Source organism: Anguilla anguilla, chromosome 5 (assembly GCF_013347855.1).
Source record: "Anguilla anguilla isolate fAngAng1 chromosome 5, fAngAng1.pri, whole genome shotgun sequence".
NCBI lineage: Eukaryota > Metazoa > Chordata > Actinopteri > Anguilliformes > Anguillidae > Anguilla > Anguilla anguilla.
This window is the reverse complement of record NC_049205.1, coordinates 62,850,970-62,868,538: the sequence shown is the minus strand read 5'-3', so window position 1 is coordinate 62,868,538 and position 17,569 is coordinate 62,850,970. Positions and strand designations below refer to the sequence as shown.

General features: G+C 49.4%; 1 protein-coding gene across 1 annotated transcript in view; it reads right to left on the bottom strand.

Annotated features, from left to right (window-relative positions):
• LOC118228199 (collagen alpha-1(XXV) chain-like) overlaps positions 1-17,569 on the bottom strand; it is a 118,561-nt gene that overhangs the window by 66,442 nt on the left and 34,550 nt on the right. The window contains exon 3 of the mRNA XM_035419537.1: positions 5,443-5,487. Coding sequence (XP_035275428.1) covers positions 5,443-5,487 — 45 coding nt within the window. The remainder of the gene's footprint in view (positions 1-5,442; positions 5,488-17,569) is intronic.

Genomic DNA, 17,569 nt, shown 5'->3' with positions numbered 1-17,569 from the left:
TCTCCCAGCCCCCGCTCCGCTCGCACCCCTCCTCTCCCAGCCCCCGCTCCGCTCGTACCCCTCCTCTCCCAGCCCCCGCTCCGCTCCTACCCCTCCTCTCCCAGCCCCCGCTCCGCTCGCACCCCTCCTCTCCCAGCCCCCGCTCCGCTCCTACCCCTCCTCTCCCAGCCCCCGCTCCGCTCGCACCCCTCCTCTCCCAGCCCGCGCTCCGCTCCTACCCCTCCTCTCTCACCCCTCGCTCCGCTCCTACCCCTCCTCTCTCACCCCTCGCTCCGCTCCTACCCCTCCTCTCTCACCCCTCGCTCCGCTCGTACCCCTCCTCTCTCACCCCTCGCTCCGCTCATACCCCTCCTCTCCCAGCCCTCGCTCCGCTCCTCTCCCAGCCCCCGCTCCGCTCCTACCCCTCCTCTCCCAGCCCTCGCTCCGCTCCTCTCCCAGCCCCCGCTCCGCTCCTACCCCTCCTCTCCCAGCCCCCGCTCCCCTCCTACCCCTCCTCTCTCAGCCCCCGCTCCGCTCCTACCCCTCCTCTCTCAGCCCCCGCTCCGCTCCTACCCCTCCTCTCTCAGCCCCCGCTCCGCTCCTACCCCTCCTCTCCCAGCCCCCGCTCCACTCATACCCCTCCTCTCCCAGCCCCCGCTTCGCTCCTACCCCTCCTCTCCCAGCCCCCGCTCCGCCCGCTCCCCTCCTCTCCCAGCCCCCGCTCCGCCCGCTCCCCTCCTCTCCCAGCCCCCGCTCCGCTCCTACCCCTCCTCTCTCAGCCCCCGCTCCGCTCCTACCCCTCCTCTCTCAGCCCCCGCTCTGCTCCTACCCCTCCTCTCCCAGCCCCCGCTCCGCTCCTACCCCTCCTCTCCCAGCCCCCGCTCCTACCCCTCCTCTCCCAGCCCCCGCTCTGCTCCTACCCCTCCTCTCCCAGCCCCCGCTCCTACCCCTCCTCTCCCAGCCCCCGCTCTGCTCCTACCCCTCCTCTCCCAGCCCCCGCTCCGCTCCTCTCCCAGCCCCCGCTCTGCTCCTACCCCTCCTCTCCCAGCCCCCGCTCCGCTCCTACCCCAGCCCCCGCTCCGCTCCTACCCCTCCTCTCCCAGCCCTCACCCCTCCTCTCTCAGCCCCCGGTCCGCTCCTCTCCCAGCCCCCGCTCTGCTCCTACCCCTCCTCTCCCAGCCCCCGCTCCGCTCCTACCCCTCCTCTCCCAGCCCCCGCTCCGCTCCTACCCCTCCTCTCCCAGCCCTCACCCCTCCTCTCTCAGCCCCCGGTCCGCTCCTCTCCCAGCCCCCGCTCTACTCCTACCCCTCCTCTCCCAGCCCCCGCTCCGCTCCTACCCCTCCTCTCCCAGCCCCCGCTCCGCTCCTACCCCTCCTCTCCCAGCCCCCGCTCTGCTCCTACCCCTCCTCTCTCAGCCCCCGCTCCGCTCCTACCCCTCCTCTCTCAGCCCCCGCTCCGCTCCTACCCCTCCTCTCTCAGTCCCCACTCCGCTCCTACCCCTCCTCTCCCAGCCCCCGCTCCGCTCGTACCCCTCCTCTCCCAGCCCCCGCTCCGCTCATACCCCTCCTCTCCCAGCCCTCCTCTCCCAGCCCCCGCTCCGCCCGCACCCCTCCTCTCCCAGCCCTCCTACCCCTCCTCTCCCAGCCCCCGCTCCGCCCGCACCCCTCCTCTCCCAGCCCCCGCTCCCCTCCTCTCTCAGCCCCCGCTGCTGTTCCACAGTAAAGATCTCTTTCTGATGAGGAATCAAAATACATTCACCCATTTCAGACTTACATCAAAACGAGATGGATTTATGGACAGATTATTACTACTACTACACCTAGCATTTCAGACTCTCTCTCACTCACACACACACACACACACTTGATTTATGGACAGATTATTACTACTACTACACCTAGCATTTCAGACTCTCTCTCACTCACACACACACACACACACTTGATTTATGGACAGATTATTACTACTACTACACCTAGCATTTCAGACTCTCTCTCACTCACACACACACACACACACACACACACTTGATTTATGGACAGATTATTACTACTACTACGCCTAGCATTTCAGACTCTCTCTCACTCACACACACACACACACACTTGATTTATGGACAGATTATTACTACTACTACACCTAGCATTTCAGACTCTCTCTCACTCACACACACACACACACACACACACACTTGATTTATGGACAGATTATTACTACTACTACGCCTAGCATTTCAGACTCTCTCTCACTCACACACACACACACACACTTGATTTATGGACAGATTATTACTACTACTACACCTAGCATTTCAGACTCTCTCTCACTCACACACACACACACACACACACACACTTGATTTATGGACAGATTATTACTACTACTACTACACCTAGCATTTCAGACTCACTCTCTAACACAAAGGCACACACACACACACACACACACACACGTGTTTTATTTATGGACAGATTATTACTATGACCATGCCTAGAATTTCACACACACACAAGCGTTTGATGTATTAATATATTACTACTACACCCACCATTTCAGACTCACACAGGTTTGATTTATGAAAATATTAACACCAAGCATCAGACACACACACACAAGCTTTTGATTTAGAAAGATATTACTACAGCGATTACTACACCTAGCATTTTAGACATTTACATTCAAATGGTAAATGGACTGCACTTATATAGCGCTTTTATCCAAAGCGCTTTACAATTGATGCCTCTCATTCGCCAGAGCAGTTAGGGGTTAGGTGTCTTGCTCAGGGACACTTCGACATGCCCAGGGCAGGGTTTGAACCGGCAATCCTCCGACTGCCAGACAATCGGTCTTACCTCCTGAGCTATGTCGCCCCTACATTCACCCCTTACAAACTGCAACAACCATCACCTACTCCCTCCGACAAATAAATCCACCTCTCCTAAGGTCCTGTTGCACACCTATAATCCACAACGTGATTCACATTTGGATGCAATCTCTGCTGTCAAACATTTGAAGTCCTAAAAGGGGGGGGGGTGTTCAGTTTCAGCCCCAGCACTTAATTTACTGTAAATTAGGGGCTGGCTGAAGAGTCTCACTCACACACACACACACACTCTCCATCGAGTGCCACCACCCTGGCCAGCACACCGTGGAAAAGTTTTTGAACTTTTTTTTTTTTTTTTTTTTTTGCTGGCCACCCATTGGGTCACTTCTAAACCGGCACAGTCTCCAGAGTGGAATCCAAACCCGTCAAGCCGGGAGCACAAACTTCCCAAAACGTTCACCTTGAATCATTAAATCGCAGATTTACAAACAAACCTTCTGCCGGTTTGTTGACAAAACGCCAGTGCACCAGACAGCAATTCCGTTCAACAAAATTTTTTTTTTTCCAGGGTAAACACCTGAGGGTTTCTCCCCAACCCCATCCCCCCCACCCCACCCCCCCCAATCCCAACAACACCCCCCACCCCCAAAGATTTTCCTTTCCTAATTTTCCCGCCGTGGTTAGAGGGATTCTCAGGGCCTTCCGTGAGGGGATGAAAGAGTGTTCTCGCCATCTTGGGCAGACGCCACATCTGGGCAGAGCTGGTGGCGTTCTCTCTCTCACGTCTGAAAACACGCGCCGGGGGGGCTCTGTGGTCCGAAACCGTGATGGAGCTCAAAAATAACCCTCGCCCCCCCACTCTAGTGTACACACGTGTTAATGAGAGGGGAGGGGAGGGGAGCTACAGTGTCCTCATTCATATAGAGGGGTTCCCAAACTTTCACAGCCCAGGGATCCTGTCAGCGGGAAAATGGCTGACACACACACTCTGTGGCCTACAGCCCAGAGCCTAATGTAGCCTAGCCTTCCTCCAGGCTAGCACAGCTAGCGCAGCATTTAGTTTGATTAAATAATCATACTTTGGAGGGAGGGGGCTGCTGGGGGTGCTCTTCCACCACCCAGGACCCATACGGACACGACATAGGAACATAAATAAATGTGGATCTATTAAAATGAGTTTGGATGAGGAGTGATGGTGGGTCATGTCATTTATTACACCAACGTATCTTCACTTGGCTTTTGATTGGTTCGTTCGGAGTAACAGAATCAGGTTAATTCAGTGCTGACGTCGGTAATTCCCACAGGGATCTGTAAAGCATAGCCAGAAACTATCCACCAATCGCTGACTGTGTTGTTCTACTGACCGTCACCGACCAACTCAAACTTCGTGGGCCTCTTTTATGTTTTCCGTGTGAAAGGTGACTGTGCTACCATCGTACCGATCATTGAGGAGATTCATAGTTTTGATTCCGGGGCTGTCGCATATTTGAGGGAGAGAACCAGACAGAAATGCTTCACCATAAATAATCATGAATCATTACATTCTGACTGCCCATCCTGGCATTCCAACTGCCTACCCGAGACCTTCAGGCAATGCCACTGTCAAAGGATAAAATCACAAACACAGCCGCTGCAGTCTGACTGTGACGCAGGCAGCCCAGGTCTTAGTTGACTGTCATGCCAGAGGAAAAAAAAAACAGAAGATAACTGCACTTTTCCCTAAGTAACCCTCTCTCCCTCACAGCATGCCATTGAGAAGAGTGGGAAAATTCAGATAAATGGTTTCATTGTAATATAAACTACACTTCTTGGCTCCTGCTGGGGAGCTTTTCACACAAGAAATGAGTCATCTCTCAGATGATTGGCTGGATAAACATTTCTGGGGTTAAAAAAATAAGGGTCTGATTATGACAGTACTAATCCATCATCTTTCAGAAACGGAGCGCCGAGCTACTGGCCAAAGCACTTCTCCAGTCCTTACTAAACGAGACAGTACATGCGAATCATGGGAGCCAAGGTATCAATGTTCCACTGCTTTTGCCTGAAACCCTAAATGCACATTCAGCATAATATATAATAAGCAAAACGTGTTGGTTTAATTAAGACAGGATACATGACAAAGGTAGTTGGGGGAAAAAAGTTTTTTTCCCAGATTTTTTAAGACTAAACCCATGAACATAATTAGGCACAATGTTTTATTAAATGGCAAGTGTGCTGTTAAACTGAGAGGAGGCATCTGTAGTCTTTTCAAAGGCCATAAATTTAGAATATGACATGTGGATATGAATATGAGTGCATCACGTTCATCTGAAAGAAAATCTTTAAAATTTGAGAACTCTAGTCTCCAGTCTCTATAGTTATCGACAAGCCTGTTGGAAAAGACAATCCCTGTAACATCTTATAATTTGCAAAAAAAAAAAAAAAAAAAGGATATGTGAAAGATTACATGGTCAAAAGCTTCCACAAATGAGTGTTGTGATTGTTGTGAAGTTTTTGGTTTTAGTGACGGACAGTCTCATTAATGAGTCTCGTCTTGTGACGCAGCAACGCTTTCCCACCACACGCGTGAGCACAGGACGGAATGTGGAACGTTTCTCCCCGCAGGGTTCCAGAACACTGGGCGAGGTTCCGCCACCCACCTGGCTCGCCGTCCTTGCCTCTTCTTCCTCGCTTTCCTGGGGGTCCTGGGGGACGGGAGAGAAAACACCGTCAGCGTTTAAAAAAAGAAAAAGCCTGACGCCCAAAAAGTCTTACAGCCCTAGACGTCCTTTCGACATCTGTACCTTCTCACACTTTCTTTACGGTTTTTTTTTTTTTTTTTTTTTTTTTTGAACAGAGAGACACAGAAGTTGAGAGAGAACACTTTCTTTTCAGAACAATCCCATGGAGGACAAGCCAGAATCTAGACATCTAGACGAATTGGAAATCTTGGTTGAGAGGAATTTTGACATAAACGGAATCGGCATAGCTCAGGTGTTACCTGATTATAGATTGGCTAGCCTACGTCCTCGTCGGCTAGAAAACGTTTACTTCTCAACCCAACGCAGCCGGAGTTTCACCTGAACACCTAGATGGTGTTTCACGGACTTTTCACCACAATAAATGTTCACCGGGGTTGCTCTCCTGGTTTCACTTATTCCTTTCTGAAGCTGGGCTATTTCAGATCAGATGCTCGTTTCCTAATTAGTTTTTTTTTTTTTTTTGCTGTGAACTCGCCCGCCCGCCCAAAACACTTTCCATAAGCTGCGATCTGCCGGAATTCAGTGGGAAAAAGGACTAAAGCAATTATACGGACTGTTAAACTTCCACATGCTTGGGAACTTTTAACTAAATCCCACACTGGAAGCCCCTCAGCGCCGCCGTCCAATTACTTATGAAACGGCGAAAGCCGAAGACGTGAAATTGGCTTCCTCGGGGGGGGCGCAGAACGGTCGTTTCAAAAACCAACAGCTGTCAGCAATGAGTCTTTGGTGTCGACTTGAATGCTACGGATCTGGAGGGGGCCAGGTAGGCCTCGCCAAGCCTAGCAGGGGAAGCAACTGGCCTTCGTCAACACTGAGAGCACCACAGACTACAACTAAAAAAGCCTGATGCCCAAAAAAGCACAATCCCAAGTCTAGGAGCCAAGTCTTTTGTTCACTGCTCAAAAGAGAAAAAAAAGGATATTTAAACAAGCACATTACACCAAATGAATGGTGAGAGTCTCTACTGTATATAGTTGGACAGAGTATCCCAACAAAAATAGACTGGGATTTTTTTTTTTTTTTTTTGCAGTTTTAAATTTATATTCGAGGGCCTGGTATTCCCTTTCAGTAAATCTCAAGGTTCTCTTCTCTTATTATTACCATACACAATTTCATAATTAATGTCCCCCACTAGAAGGCTTCATTTGGGTCATGTCAAAACAAAGAAATATAAACCAATAGGCTTCCTTTACATTAAGTGATGTACTCCAGGTCTCGTTGGGTAAATATACTTTACAGAGGTAGTCCTATCATTATATATGAATAAGCTCGCTTTAACTCTCATCAATTCAAAGAATGGCATCTTTTACATCTCAGCTGACAGAAGTTCGAATGGACTCCGCTGTTTAGTAATTTAACCGTGGCTGTACTTCGCCAAGGTGTCACACAAGAAAAATTGCTTTCGGAAATTAATTCAAAGTGAATAAAAAAATTCCCCTTCAATCCGCACTGTGCCTGGAAGTAGCAGCCGTAAAAATATTTGTGGGCTTGAAAACATTTTTGAGAACAACTCAGGCGTTTTTGCACTTGTGATTTCTGCGTTGCAGGCCCCCCCCCAAGAACCAATATCTGCCACCATTGTGCAATCCTGTAAACCACAAGGTCGTAGGTTTGAATCCCTAGTCTGAGATTGCCAGTTTCAACCCGGATTCAAATCCCCTGAGGTGTGTTGCCTCAGCAAAAAATCTATCTGGGTGAAAGTACAAGATTTACCGCAAAATGTAAAAGTATCCAAATGTGTATGTTGCAGGAGAGCGACAACCTCCTGAGAAGAATAACTGGACGTGATGCTGAGCATTCACCATGTTTCTCATAAATGTTTAACAACATCCCCCCCTCCCCCCGCCCCCCGGCTGCATAACCGGGTGAACCGTGTCCTCGCTTCCACCTTTAACCCCCCCCCCCCCCACAGACCGCGGCGGAGCTCTGGAAATACCGCGCGCGGGCGGGAGCGGCGGCAGCGACTTCTCCGCCCCGGTTATTTTACTTTATTGTTTTTGCGAAGCAGCGGGAGTCAGTTGGCGGGAGACCGCAGTTTCTCACGAGCGTGCGGGCCGTGAAACGTTCTGCTCGTCTCAGAGCCGTGTGTTCCCCGGGGCAAATGGACTGGACCAGCGAGTACATCAGACATCACAAAGAGAGCTGCAAAAACAAGCGAGAGCTGCCCTCCCTGCCTTCTCCCAGTCATGCGGCTGCACTGAGGGCCTTTCCACAGTCCCGACCGTCTGTGAGCTCGCTGGCTTAGGAATGTTCTCTTGGAAGAGCTCCAAGGGTATTATTCAGTTCAAGTGCAATGGCAGTTGACGACTACGTTGTTTGAAGCGTGTTCAGCTCGATCTAAAAAAAAAAAAAAAAAAAACTCTCCAAAAACGTTAATTTATAAATAAACTAAACCAATTCACACAGTGCTTCAGCGATGACAAAGCTTTGAATCTAAACAATTGACCAGGGCCGAGTTTTTGCCTAGACAGTACCTGTGCTACCTGTACATACGGTTTATGTGTTCAATAAGCGTTCTGTATAAACATGATTCAGAAATAGTCTAGGTTACGACAAGACCAATGGACATCGTTACACAGTGTGACTGTGTACAGTGAGGCAAATGGTTAGGGACCCTGGAGGCTGGAGGCTGCGGGTTTGATTCCCAGTCGGGACCTTGGCGCATTATTGGACCTGCTGCACTTGACCTGAACCGCTTCAGGAAACCATCCAGCTGCATTAACGGATCGTCAAGACAAGAGCTACACAAGCCAGATGAGCAGTCTGCTAACTGCAATAAATCCAGACAAAGCAGCTAATGTCTCCAGGACCGTTTGATTTTTTTTCGGCCGAGCCCAATCCCCTAAAGGGGGGTCCCCATCTTTTGAGCGGTGCAGAGGGTAACGGGACAGGGGTGGGAAGGGGAAACGAGGGCCTGGTTTCCACGGCGGCGGACTGGTTTCCATGGCGCCGCACACCTTTCTGATTAAAGACCACGAACCTGTGCTTCCGATGTGAGCGCCAGGGCTGCTTCCCATTAGCAAAGAGAGAGCAGTGCCGGTCTCTCCCTCTCTCTCTCTCTCTCTCGGAAGCAGCAAGCAGGTGTGACTTTCCTTCTCCTCTCGTGGAAAGGCATGGAGTTCATTACAGATGCTAATTATCGCCACGTGAAGTTCAACGGATCTGAATCCGCTTCCGTCCAAAATTCCCACCCAGTATCCCCCTACCCTTCCGATTGCCCTCCGCCCCCTTAAATACACCCCTACACTACGCCCCTGCGATTTCAACCACTTTACACAAGCCCATGCGCCAGAGCAGCCGGACTGCATTCCCTGTGCAGTATCATCACAGGCTGCCTTCCTTACAGTACAAACAAATCTAGTCACTCCGTCAGGTTCATAAGCATTTGTGGGCATTAAAAAAAATTAATGCAACAGAATATTACGCTGTTTATAACGGACAGAACGCAAAGTTTACAGTGCCGTGAAATCACCCATGTGGAAAAGTAACTGCCCCCCTTAAACTTAATAACTGGTCGCCCCACCTTTAGCGACAATAACCGCAGCCAGATGCTTCCTATAATTTTATATCAGTTTTCCCACATAGCTGGGGTGGAATTGTAGCCCACTCTTCTTAGCGGTACTGTTCAATATGAGAGGCTTAGATTCAACAGGGCTGGCTGCAGTCAAGCCTGGCTGTGTTCAGCCAGTTGAATTTAATCATCAATTCAATTAGGTTAATTGGCTGATTGAGTAACTATGAGGGCAATTCGTTTTTCACATGGGTGATATGGGTGTCTATTCATTTTATTCATTAAATAAAAGAAATCATTTGGATGATTTTGGATGAAATGGATTTTGCGTTTGCTGGTTTCCCTGTGTCTAATACTTCATTTTGTCTAATGATCTGAAACCATTCACTGTAACAAATATGCAGTAATAATTATAGAGAAAATCAGGAAGGGGGCGAATACTTTTACACAGCGTGGTAAATATGAACCAGTCCAGTTGCATTACACACTTATCTGATCGTTTTCACTGAATAAGGCTTTCCTAACTCACAGATTGATAATATATACTTTACAACACAGAGACATACAGCAACTTGGAGGAAAAAACTGCACTGTATGACAATGAAAGTTGTTGAAGACACTATGGGAAAGAAAAGGAGGAGAGTGTGTTTTGGGGGTGGGGGCAGAGAATGTGACAGACTATGCACAAGCTAAGCGAATGACAGGGCACCTAACCAAACACATGACCAGCAGTCTCGTCTAAACACACTCCAGACTTTCTGCCCAAGTAGGACAAAACAATTGGAAGAGAAACGGTGCTTCTCTCATCAATTCAGAAACACAGACAGACAGACACACAGACACAGACACAGACACACACACACACACACACACACGGGCACAATGGCCTCTCTGTCCACCTCAAAGCTTACTTGTCAGCCACAGGACCAGACAGGCCAAACAGCCTATATTAGGAACATGTTGTGATTGGCCGGTAGCATCCCCACTGACCCTGCCCATACGCTGTATAAATACCACCAGCTCATAACATCAGGGCAGCACTATCAGATGCCCCAATTTAGACTCGGACTAAAGGGCTCTTTTATTCCCCAGGTCATGAACGCTCTGTGAACAGATGAGAGCATGTACTGTAAAGACATGGGGAAAGTGCTTTGGGCCAAGGTGCAGTGATGGGGGAGCAGTGGGGGATTCTGGGTCATGTAGTTTGGTTAGGTTTGTAAGGCCATGGTCGCCTGTGTGTTATGAGATGTCTGTGTATGTAAGTGAATGTCATGTAATTATGATGAATATATGTGCTTATGATGCACAACACATTTCTGAATAATCATACAACAAATTATAAGAGTATACATTCTGCAGCTGTTCCTCTTGTCTTTACTGCTCTGAACAGAACAGTCAGCACCCTTCCTAAAAGTGATTAATTGACAGCGATATGCTGCAGGAGATCATACGGCCTTAACGTAGATATCACAGATCATCTCAGGTCACAGAGCAGTTGAGGTCACGATTCCACCATGTGAGCCATCCACACAGTGGTGTTTTCTCTAGAGACGTTCTGTCTATGACATCACAATGCCTTTGTGATGTCATAGATTCTAGACTAGACTCTAGATTCTAGACTCAGCTCCTGTGTTCCGTCATGTTTTCTTAACTACTAGAAGTTCCTGTTGATTCTGGAGTCCTTCGATCCTTAGGCCAGTCTGCAGTTAGGAGACGTATGATCACCGTTGCCCCTGGCGATTATCACGTTTGATGGTCATTCTCAACAACCTTTAGTTCATATCAGAGTGACGGGCGATCTGTCATCGCCGCTATAATCGTTGTGCCTATCGACTTAAATTGCATTGAACTTTGACCCCATTGCTGGCTCAGTTGTGACAAATATTATTACGGAACGTTTGCATATCCTGTAATTATCTTTAATGAAGTGCAAAGTCATCAGCTAGCCTGACCTGACACACACACGTTTAGGAAGCTAAAGAATGGCATATCACAGCAACACGTTTAAAATGTTCTCCGCACGCAACAAACGTTTTAGGGCTAGTGACAAAAAATGCAATTATTTGGTAGAAGCCAATAATCATAACAATAATTATTAACAGAAGCAAATAAAGTATGCAATTACTGCTGTAATACATGGAGAGGGGCTGATACTACAATTTATTCATTACTGCTTTAATGGCACTTTTAAATATTTAAATTCTTTTCTGAAAAGCAGCACAATTTCCGTGCTCAGATTTCTATGCAGGATTGATGAATTCACACATTACCATGACAACATGGACCGTAGAGGAACAGGGGAGAAGCATAATTATGCCGGTGACAAAGATGAAACCCATGTTCAATTACGATGTCACCCCCCCCCCCCCCATTGGCAAGAGCCGGGGAGTGTTTAAAATTAGTCTGGGCATTTAATTTGCATGATGCTGATACGGTCACAGGGAGAGCGGATGCTAAAATAACACTAGGCCAGCCGTGTGGACTTTTTGACCTCAGCTGTATAAAGTACAGAGTCGTTTTTAATGGGTTTCACATGATAACCTTTCCTGGTATTTTTTTCTTCTTTTTGTTTTAAACAACCTTTTACTGTCCCAGGTTTTTGTTTTACCCTCAACTGCAAATGGCTAATTGTAGCTGTAGTTCTGTCCCACTGATATTGCTTCTGTGAATTTCAGAGGAGACACAGACACACCTGAGTCCTCCACACCACGCACAGGTGTGTCTTTTCCACTCTGGGGGAGTCGAGCGTGGCTGTGTGTCCCCACTCCCAAATTTGACAGAGGAAATCTTTGCGGGACAGAAATGATTTATTTCTGCTCTGAAGAACTCAGAATTTGAGTCAATACTGGGCGATGGAACAACCTGCAGACTGAACGCCCTCCCTCATTGGGTGAAGATACCGCCAATCATTCAACCAGACCAATCGGCTTTGACGCGGTCAGTAGCTGAACAGGGTGACCACATGCCTCACTGCACCCGTTCAAATCCTGGTCTTTGCATTGGATAAGAGCTTTCAGCAACCGCCAGCATTCTCCTGGACAAAGTTAAAGACGAGGTTGAAGAGGTAGTGATGACTGTACCCAGGCCAAGCCTTCATTTACTTAAATCCCTGAGTAACTGCTCTGCATTCTGTCAGCAATGACGAAATTTAAAAAATTCACATAAAAACAAAAACAAGCCAGCAGTGAACGGGCTCTCTCTCTCTAGAGGATTAAAATCCCAGAGAGCCCTCTTTTGCACTATACCTTCAGACGCATAGCAGAGTTCTTTTATTTCTTGTTTATGTTTTATTCTCCAGTCAGACTAAAGATGAAGGGCATTCAAGGGCAGCGACTGCAAAATGCAAGCAGGTAAAACAATCCATCCGTGCACGCTGTAAAACAGTGCACGCTCCATCCGTGCACGCTGTAAAACAGTGCATGTTCTCCCCGTGGACGCTGTAAAACAGTGCATGCTCCGTCCGTGCACGCTGTAAAACAGTGCACGCTCCCCCCGTGCACGCTGTAAAACAGTGCACGCTCCCCCCTGTGCACGCTGTAAAACAGTGCACGCTCCATCCGTGCACGCTGTAAAACAGTGCATGTTCTCCCCGTGCACGCTGTAAAACAGTGCACGCTCCGTCCGTGCACGCTGTAAAACAGTGCACGCTCCCCCCGTGCACGCTGTAAAACAGTGCACGCTCCCCCCTGTGCACGCTGTAAAACAGTGCACGCTCCATCCGTGCACGCTGTAAAACAGTGCACGCTCCATCCGTGCACGCTGTAAAACAGTGCACGCTCCATCCGTGCACGCTGTAAAACAGTGCACGCTCCATCCGTGCACGCTGTAAAACAGTGCACGCTCCATCCGTGCACGCTGTAAAACAGTGCACGCTCCATCCGTGCACGCTGTAAAACAGTGCACGCTCCATCCGTGCACGCTGTAAAACAGTGCACGCTCCATCCCTGCACGCTGTAAAACAGTGCACATTCCCCCCGTGCACGCTGGAAAACAGTGCACATTCCCCCCGTGCACACTGTAAAACAGTGCACATTCCCCCCGTGCACGCTGGAAAACAGTGCACAAAACACGATTGCTCTTGAAAAACACAAATTAAACAAACAATTTCTGAGACATACCTTCAAAAAGTTTGCTGAAAGTAATGAATAAATTACGAACAGGTTTATTTTGGGCGGGGGGATGGGGGGGGGGCATTCTGAGTAGTTTGATTATGAGACGGAAGCAATTTGTTAGCGCTACGCGGGAGGTTTTCAATCAGGACTATAATTAACAGCAGCTTGCATTAGCACAGCCTTAATGGATGCTAATCCATGCAGGCATGTGCCTTAAACTAAGAACAATTCATTTACAGTCAAAGCCAAGCTACACGTTCATCTGAACATTTCAATTTACCACAGAGAAGGGTAAACGTTTGGCCCGCGGCTTGGGCTGGACTCTTGGGAGTCTGAGCGCTTGCGATACCGGTCTCCGCGGAAACCGAAGGGGTCAGAGACCAGGGAACTGGCTTTTCGTCACCTCGGGGATTGACGTCCCCCCCCCCCCGCCCCCCCCTGGCAGGGACGAGTGTGATTAGCTCAAACCACCCCACCAGCCTACCACCAGAAGCCACAATGGGAGGTTTTTCTGTGGGATGTGATCACGGGGAGGTTTTTCTGTGGGATGTGATCACGGGGAGGAACAACCGCTCGGCCACCACTGCAATAAGATGAGGTCGCTGTGCTCCAGCTGCGGCCTGTCAATCAAACCGACCAGGTCAGAGGTTAAATACCATCCTGCTGTGGGGCTAACAAGGGCTGCAGGGGGTATGGGGCATCAAAGTGGTACAACCACCCATACTCACACACACACACACACACACACACACACACTCAGACAGGCATGCACGCGCTCACACACTCACACATGCATGCACACAAACACACACACGTACACAAACACATGCACGCACACACACACACATACACAATACTGCACACTACACATAAAAGTTTTCATTGACAGCAGAAAGCAGTAATTCCTGTGGAACTGCAGGCCGCTGATCTCAGGTCAGTAGCGGCTCGCGGCGTGGGGCCGGGTCTAAATGTGACCGTGTGAAATATCCGCAGTAATCCCCACCTGCTGAGACAGCCCTGCAGCTCCCTTTCTTACAGCGCTGCCGTTATCGCCACTCCCAGCCTGCACCTGCCTCCGCTAAGCCCCGCGCCGCTGCCATGGAAACGGACACCTGGCCACAGTGATCCCCACAGGTGTGCCCGGCCCGCGTCCGCTCAGAAGCGCCGACGCGCGTGCCGTACAGCGCCGGGCTCCGAGCTCGCGAGGGAGTCAGACTTTCAGAGACACCACCGCCCCCCCCCCCCCCCCGGTTTACAGCTCCTCTCATCCTCATAGCCCCAGAATCCCGCAGGAACGCTGCTGCAGATTCCGGTTCTGAACACGGACAAATCGTCCGCTTCCTGTGATTCCGTATCGGTTTCCCTGGAGTTGTCCAGCAGCAAGCGGTAGAAGTGTACCCAGGGCTGCCATCGAGGGGGTGGGGGGTGGGGGGGGGGATACACTGTCCCGAGCTCTGGAGCAGGGGGGCGCAGTGTTCTCTGAACCAAATCAAATTAAATAAAAATGTATTTACATAGCGCATTTCACAAACAATTGTCACAACACGCTTCACAGACAGCCCTGGCCTAAAGCTCCCCACAGGAGCAAGCCTAAAGCAACAGCGGCAAGGAAGAACTCCCTGTGGCAGATGGGAAGAAACCTCGGAAGGAACCAGGCTCTGGGGGCGGGGAACCCTTCCTCCTCTGGTCGGTCCAGGGTGTAGCTTTGAGAACTTGTGGCGAATATTACTGAATGATATGCACTGAGAAAAAAAAGGACGTTTGTCCCAGGACACGGGACTTCCTCTCGGTATCCCAGCATGCACCAGAACATCTCAGACTCACTGAAGCCAACCCTGAGGGTGCCACACAGCTCCGACTCGCACACGTTATTCACACGCGATTAGGCAAAGCATCAGACGCATTAAAAAACCATGAAGATAGCCATTTTATGATATAGCCATTTAACTGCAATTTAATGATATTTAACGATATGCCATTTATTTTCAGTAAGATATATATGTTGCATAAAAATAATACAGGAAAAGATGCATTAGTTTCTGCTGTCCCTAATAATCATGTCATTAAAGGTCATTAGATATTTTAAAAATAAAATTAAAAAAATCTACAGCAGTCAATGCTGAAGGATGGGATAGAGTGTAGAGATGCTATTTAGGAGTGTGAACTCTATTTGTTTTAGAGTTATGGGTTATCAATTCAGGATGGAGACAGATTTTTTTTTTTTTTTTTAAGATCAAAATCAATTCAAATCTCAAACTTCTGAAAAATCGGCAGACAACTAAAAAAACAAAATAAATAACAGACCATTGAAAGAGGCTGGAATCGATGAAATAAAACAGAGGAACCTGTCGAAAAAGCAATCTTTTCATCAGCGCCGCAGGGTTCCTGACCCGAACGGCCAGGAAATAACAGCGAGGGGATGGTGAATTTCGGCGGGACGGAAACCTAACCCCCCCCCCCCCCGTGCTGCTAGCACAAACAGCATTCCGCCATCGAGGCATTCCGTCGAGCCGCCACACGTACTCCTCCGTCTGCCAGCGACCACACCGTGGGGAAACGACCCCGCTCCAGAGCGAACGCACAACACGCTCTCCGGGCACGGGCGGCCGGGCGGCACGGCGGCGCAGCGGTCAGCACTGCTGCCTCGCCAGAAGGTTCTGGGTTCGAGTCCCAGCCGGCCGAATTCTCTCTGTGTGGAGTTTGAGTGTTCTCCCTGTGTTCACATGGGTGTCCTCCGGGTACTCTGGTTCCCCCCCCCTCCCCCCACACCAAAAACGCATGCATGTCAGGTTAGGTGCACTCCAGCCACTGACCAAGGCCCTGGCCTCAGAACTGGAGTTGGTCCCCGGGCGCTGCACTGTGGCTGCCCACTGCTGGTGAGTAACTGGGATGGGTTAAATGCAGAGGACAAATTACCACAGAGCATTCGATAAAGTATAAACTTAAACATCATCAATGAGCTCCTGGCTATTACTTATTGAAACAACTTTTTAACACGAACACAGGAACGAAACATCCCGTTTTCAGATTACAAAGTCACATTAAGATGTTCCAATGGTAGTGCGATTCATTAAAATGCAACATCTGAGCACGACTGAAAGATCATAAATGGTACCACGCATGACTGTCAGAAGTAAACTGATTTAAGAATTTGGTGGCCAGGCCTAGAAAGGAACATTGGGAAGGTGTCTCAGGTCATCTACAAGTTAGACTGTGACTGCTACTTCCATGGTGACCACGTTCAGATTTAAAATGAATTCTCACAGCTCAGCGAATGACGGGTTTCTCCTCAGACGGAGCCAACTGGCATCGCCATGGCGACCTCGGAACCCATCAGGTTGGGTGAGTGAGGTGTAAATTAATTTCCCAAGTTCAGCAAATGATGGTTTTCCCCAGACGGAGAATCGTTAGGCCCGGCTCTGGGCCATGGCCGAAACGCCTGCATCGACACCTACAGAATTCAAAGCCAACATCTCATGCCCAGCGTCAATACGATCCTTTAAATTACCACCAGGGAAATGTATCACATAAATACAGAACATTTTCAGATAAAAAATAAACAAGCTGACATTCACCTTTTTCCCCACACAAAGAAACACAAAGAACTTCTTTAAGCGTCTCCCAGTTTTGTTTTTTTGGAGTTGTCACGTGGTGTTTAACGAACGCGTTTAGCTAATGGAACAATCGCACGGCACAACAATGGCCGCCCTGTCGCCGCGGTTACCTCACAGGGCACTTTTACGGCCCGTCACAGGGCCGGCCCGCTCCACGTGAATGGAAATCGTAAACATGCTGGAGTCCTACCAAGCAAGGCATAAATATTAACAAGAACCAGGGAGAGTCTCCACCTCGAACATAAGAACGGGCCTCGTGTTCTCCCCTACCCCACCCTCCCCCCCCCCCCCCTCCACTTTATTCCAGCGCTACCCGAGATAATTACTTAACGGTTTGCCAAAAAGATCTTGCCATATCCTGCCCTGCCCTACCCCTCCACCCCCACCCGCCCCTCCCTACCTGAAATAGCTCATTACTCAAAGCAACAGTTCAGAGACTCCCTTCCCACCTCCTGAAGCCCGAATTTCAGACCGCTTGAGTGATGTCACCGGAGACGGAACACCGGCGAGACGCGGGACGAAATGAGTCTCGCACCTCCCCGTCCGATCGCGGCGAAGCGGGCGGATTCCGCGGCGCAGGCCTCAAAAAGGGCGGTTTTTGAAACGATCTCTGGTGAAATTCCATTAACAGAATCACACTCGAGGGAGTGTTGAGAAAGTGAAATGGCTTATTGAAAATGGTTTTTTTTTTTAATGGGCTATCCAGGGTGTGGAGAAATGAAACTCAAATCAGAAAGGGGAAGAAGGAGCAGCCTTGTGCGTTTTAGGAGAAGATTCTGAAGTCT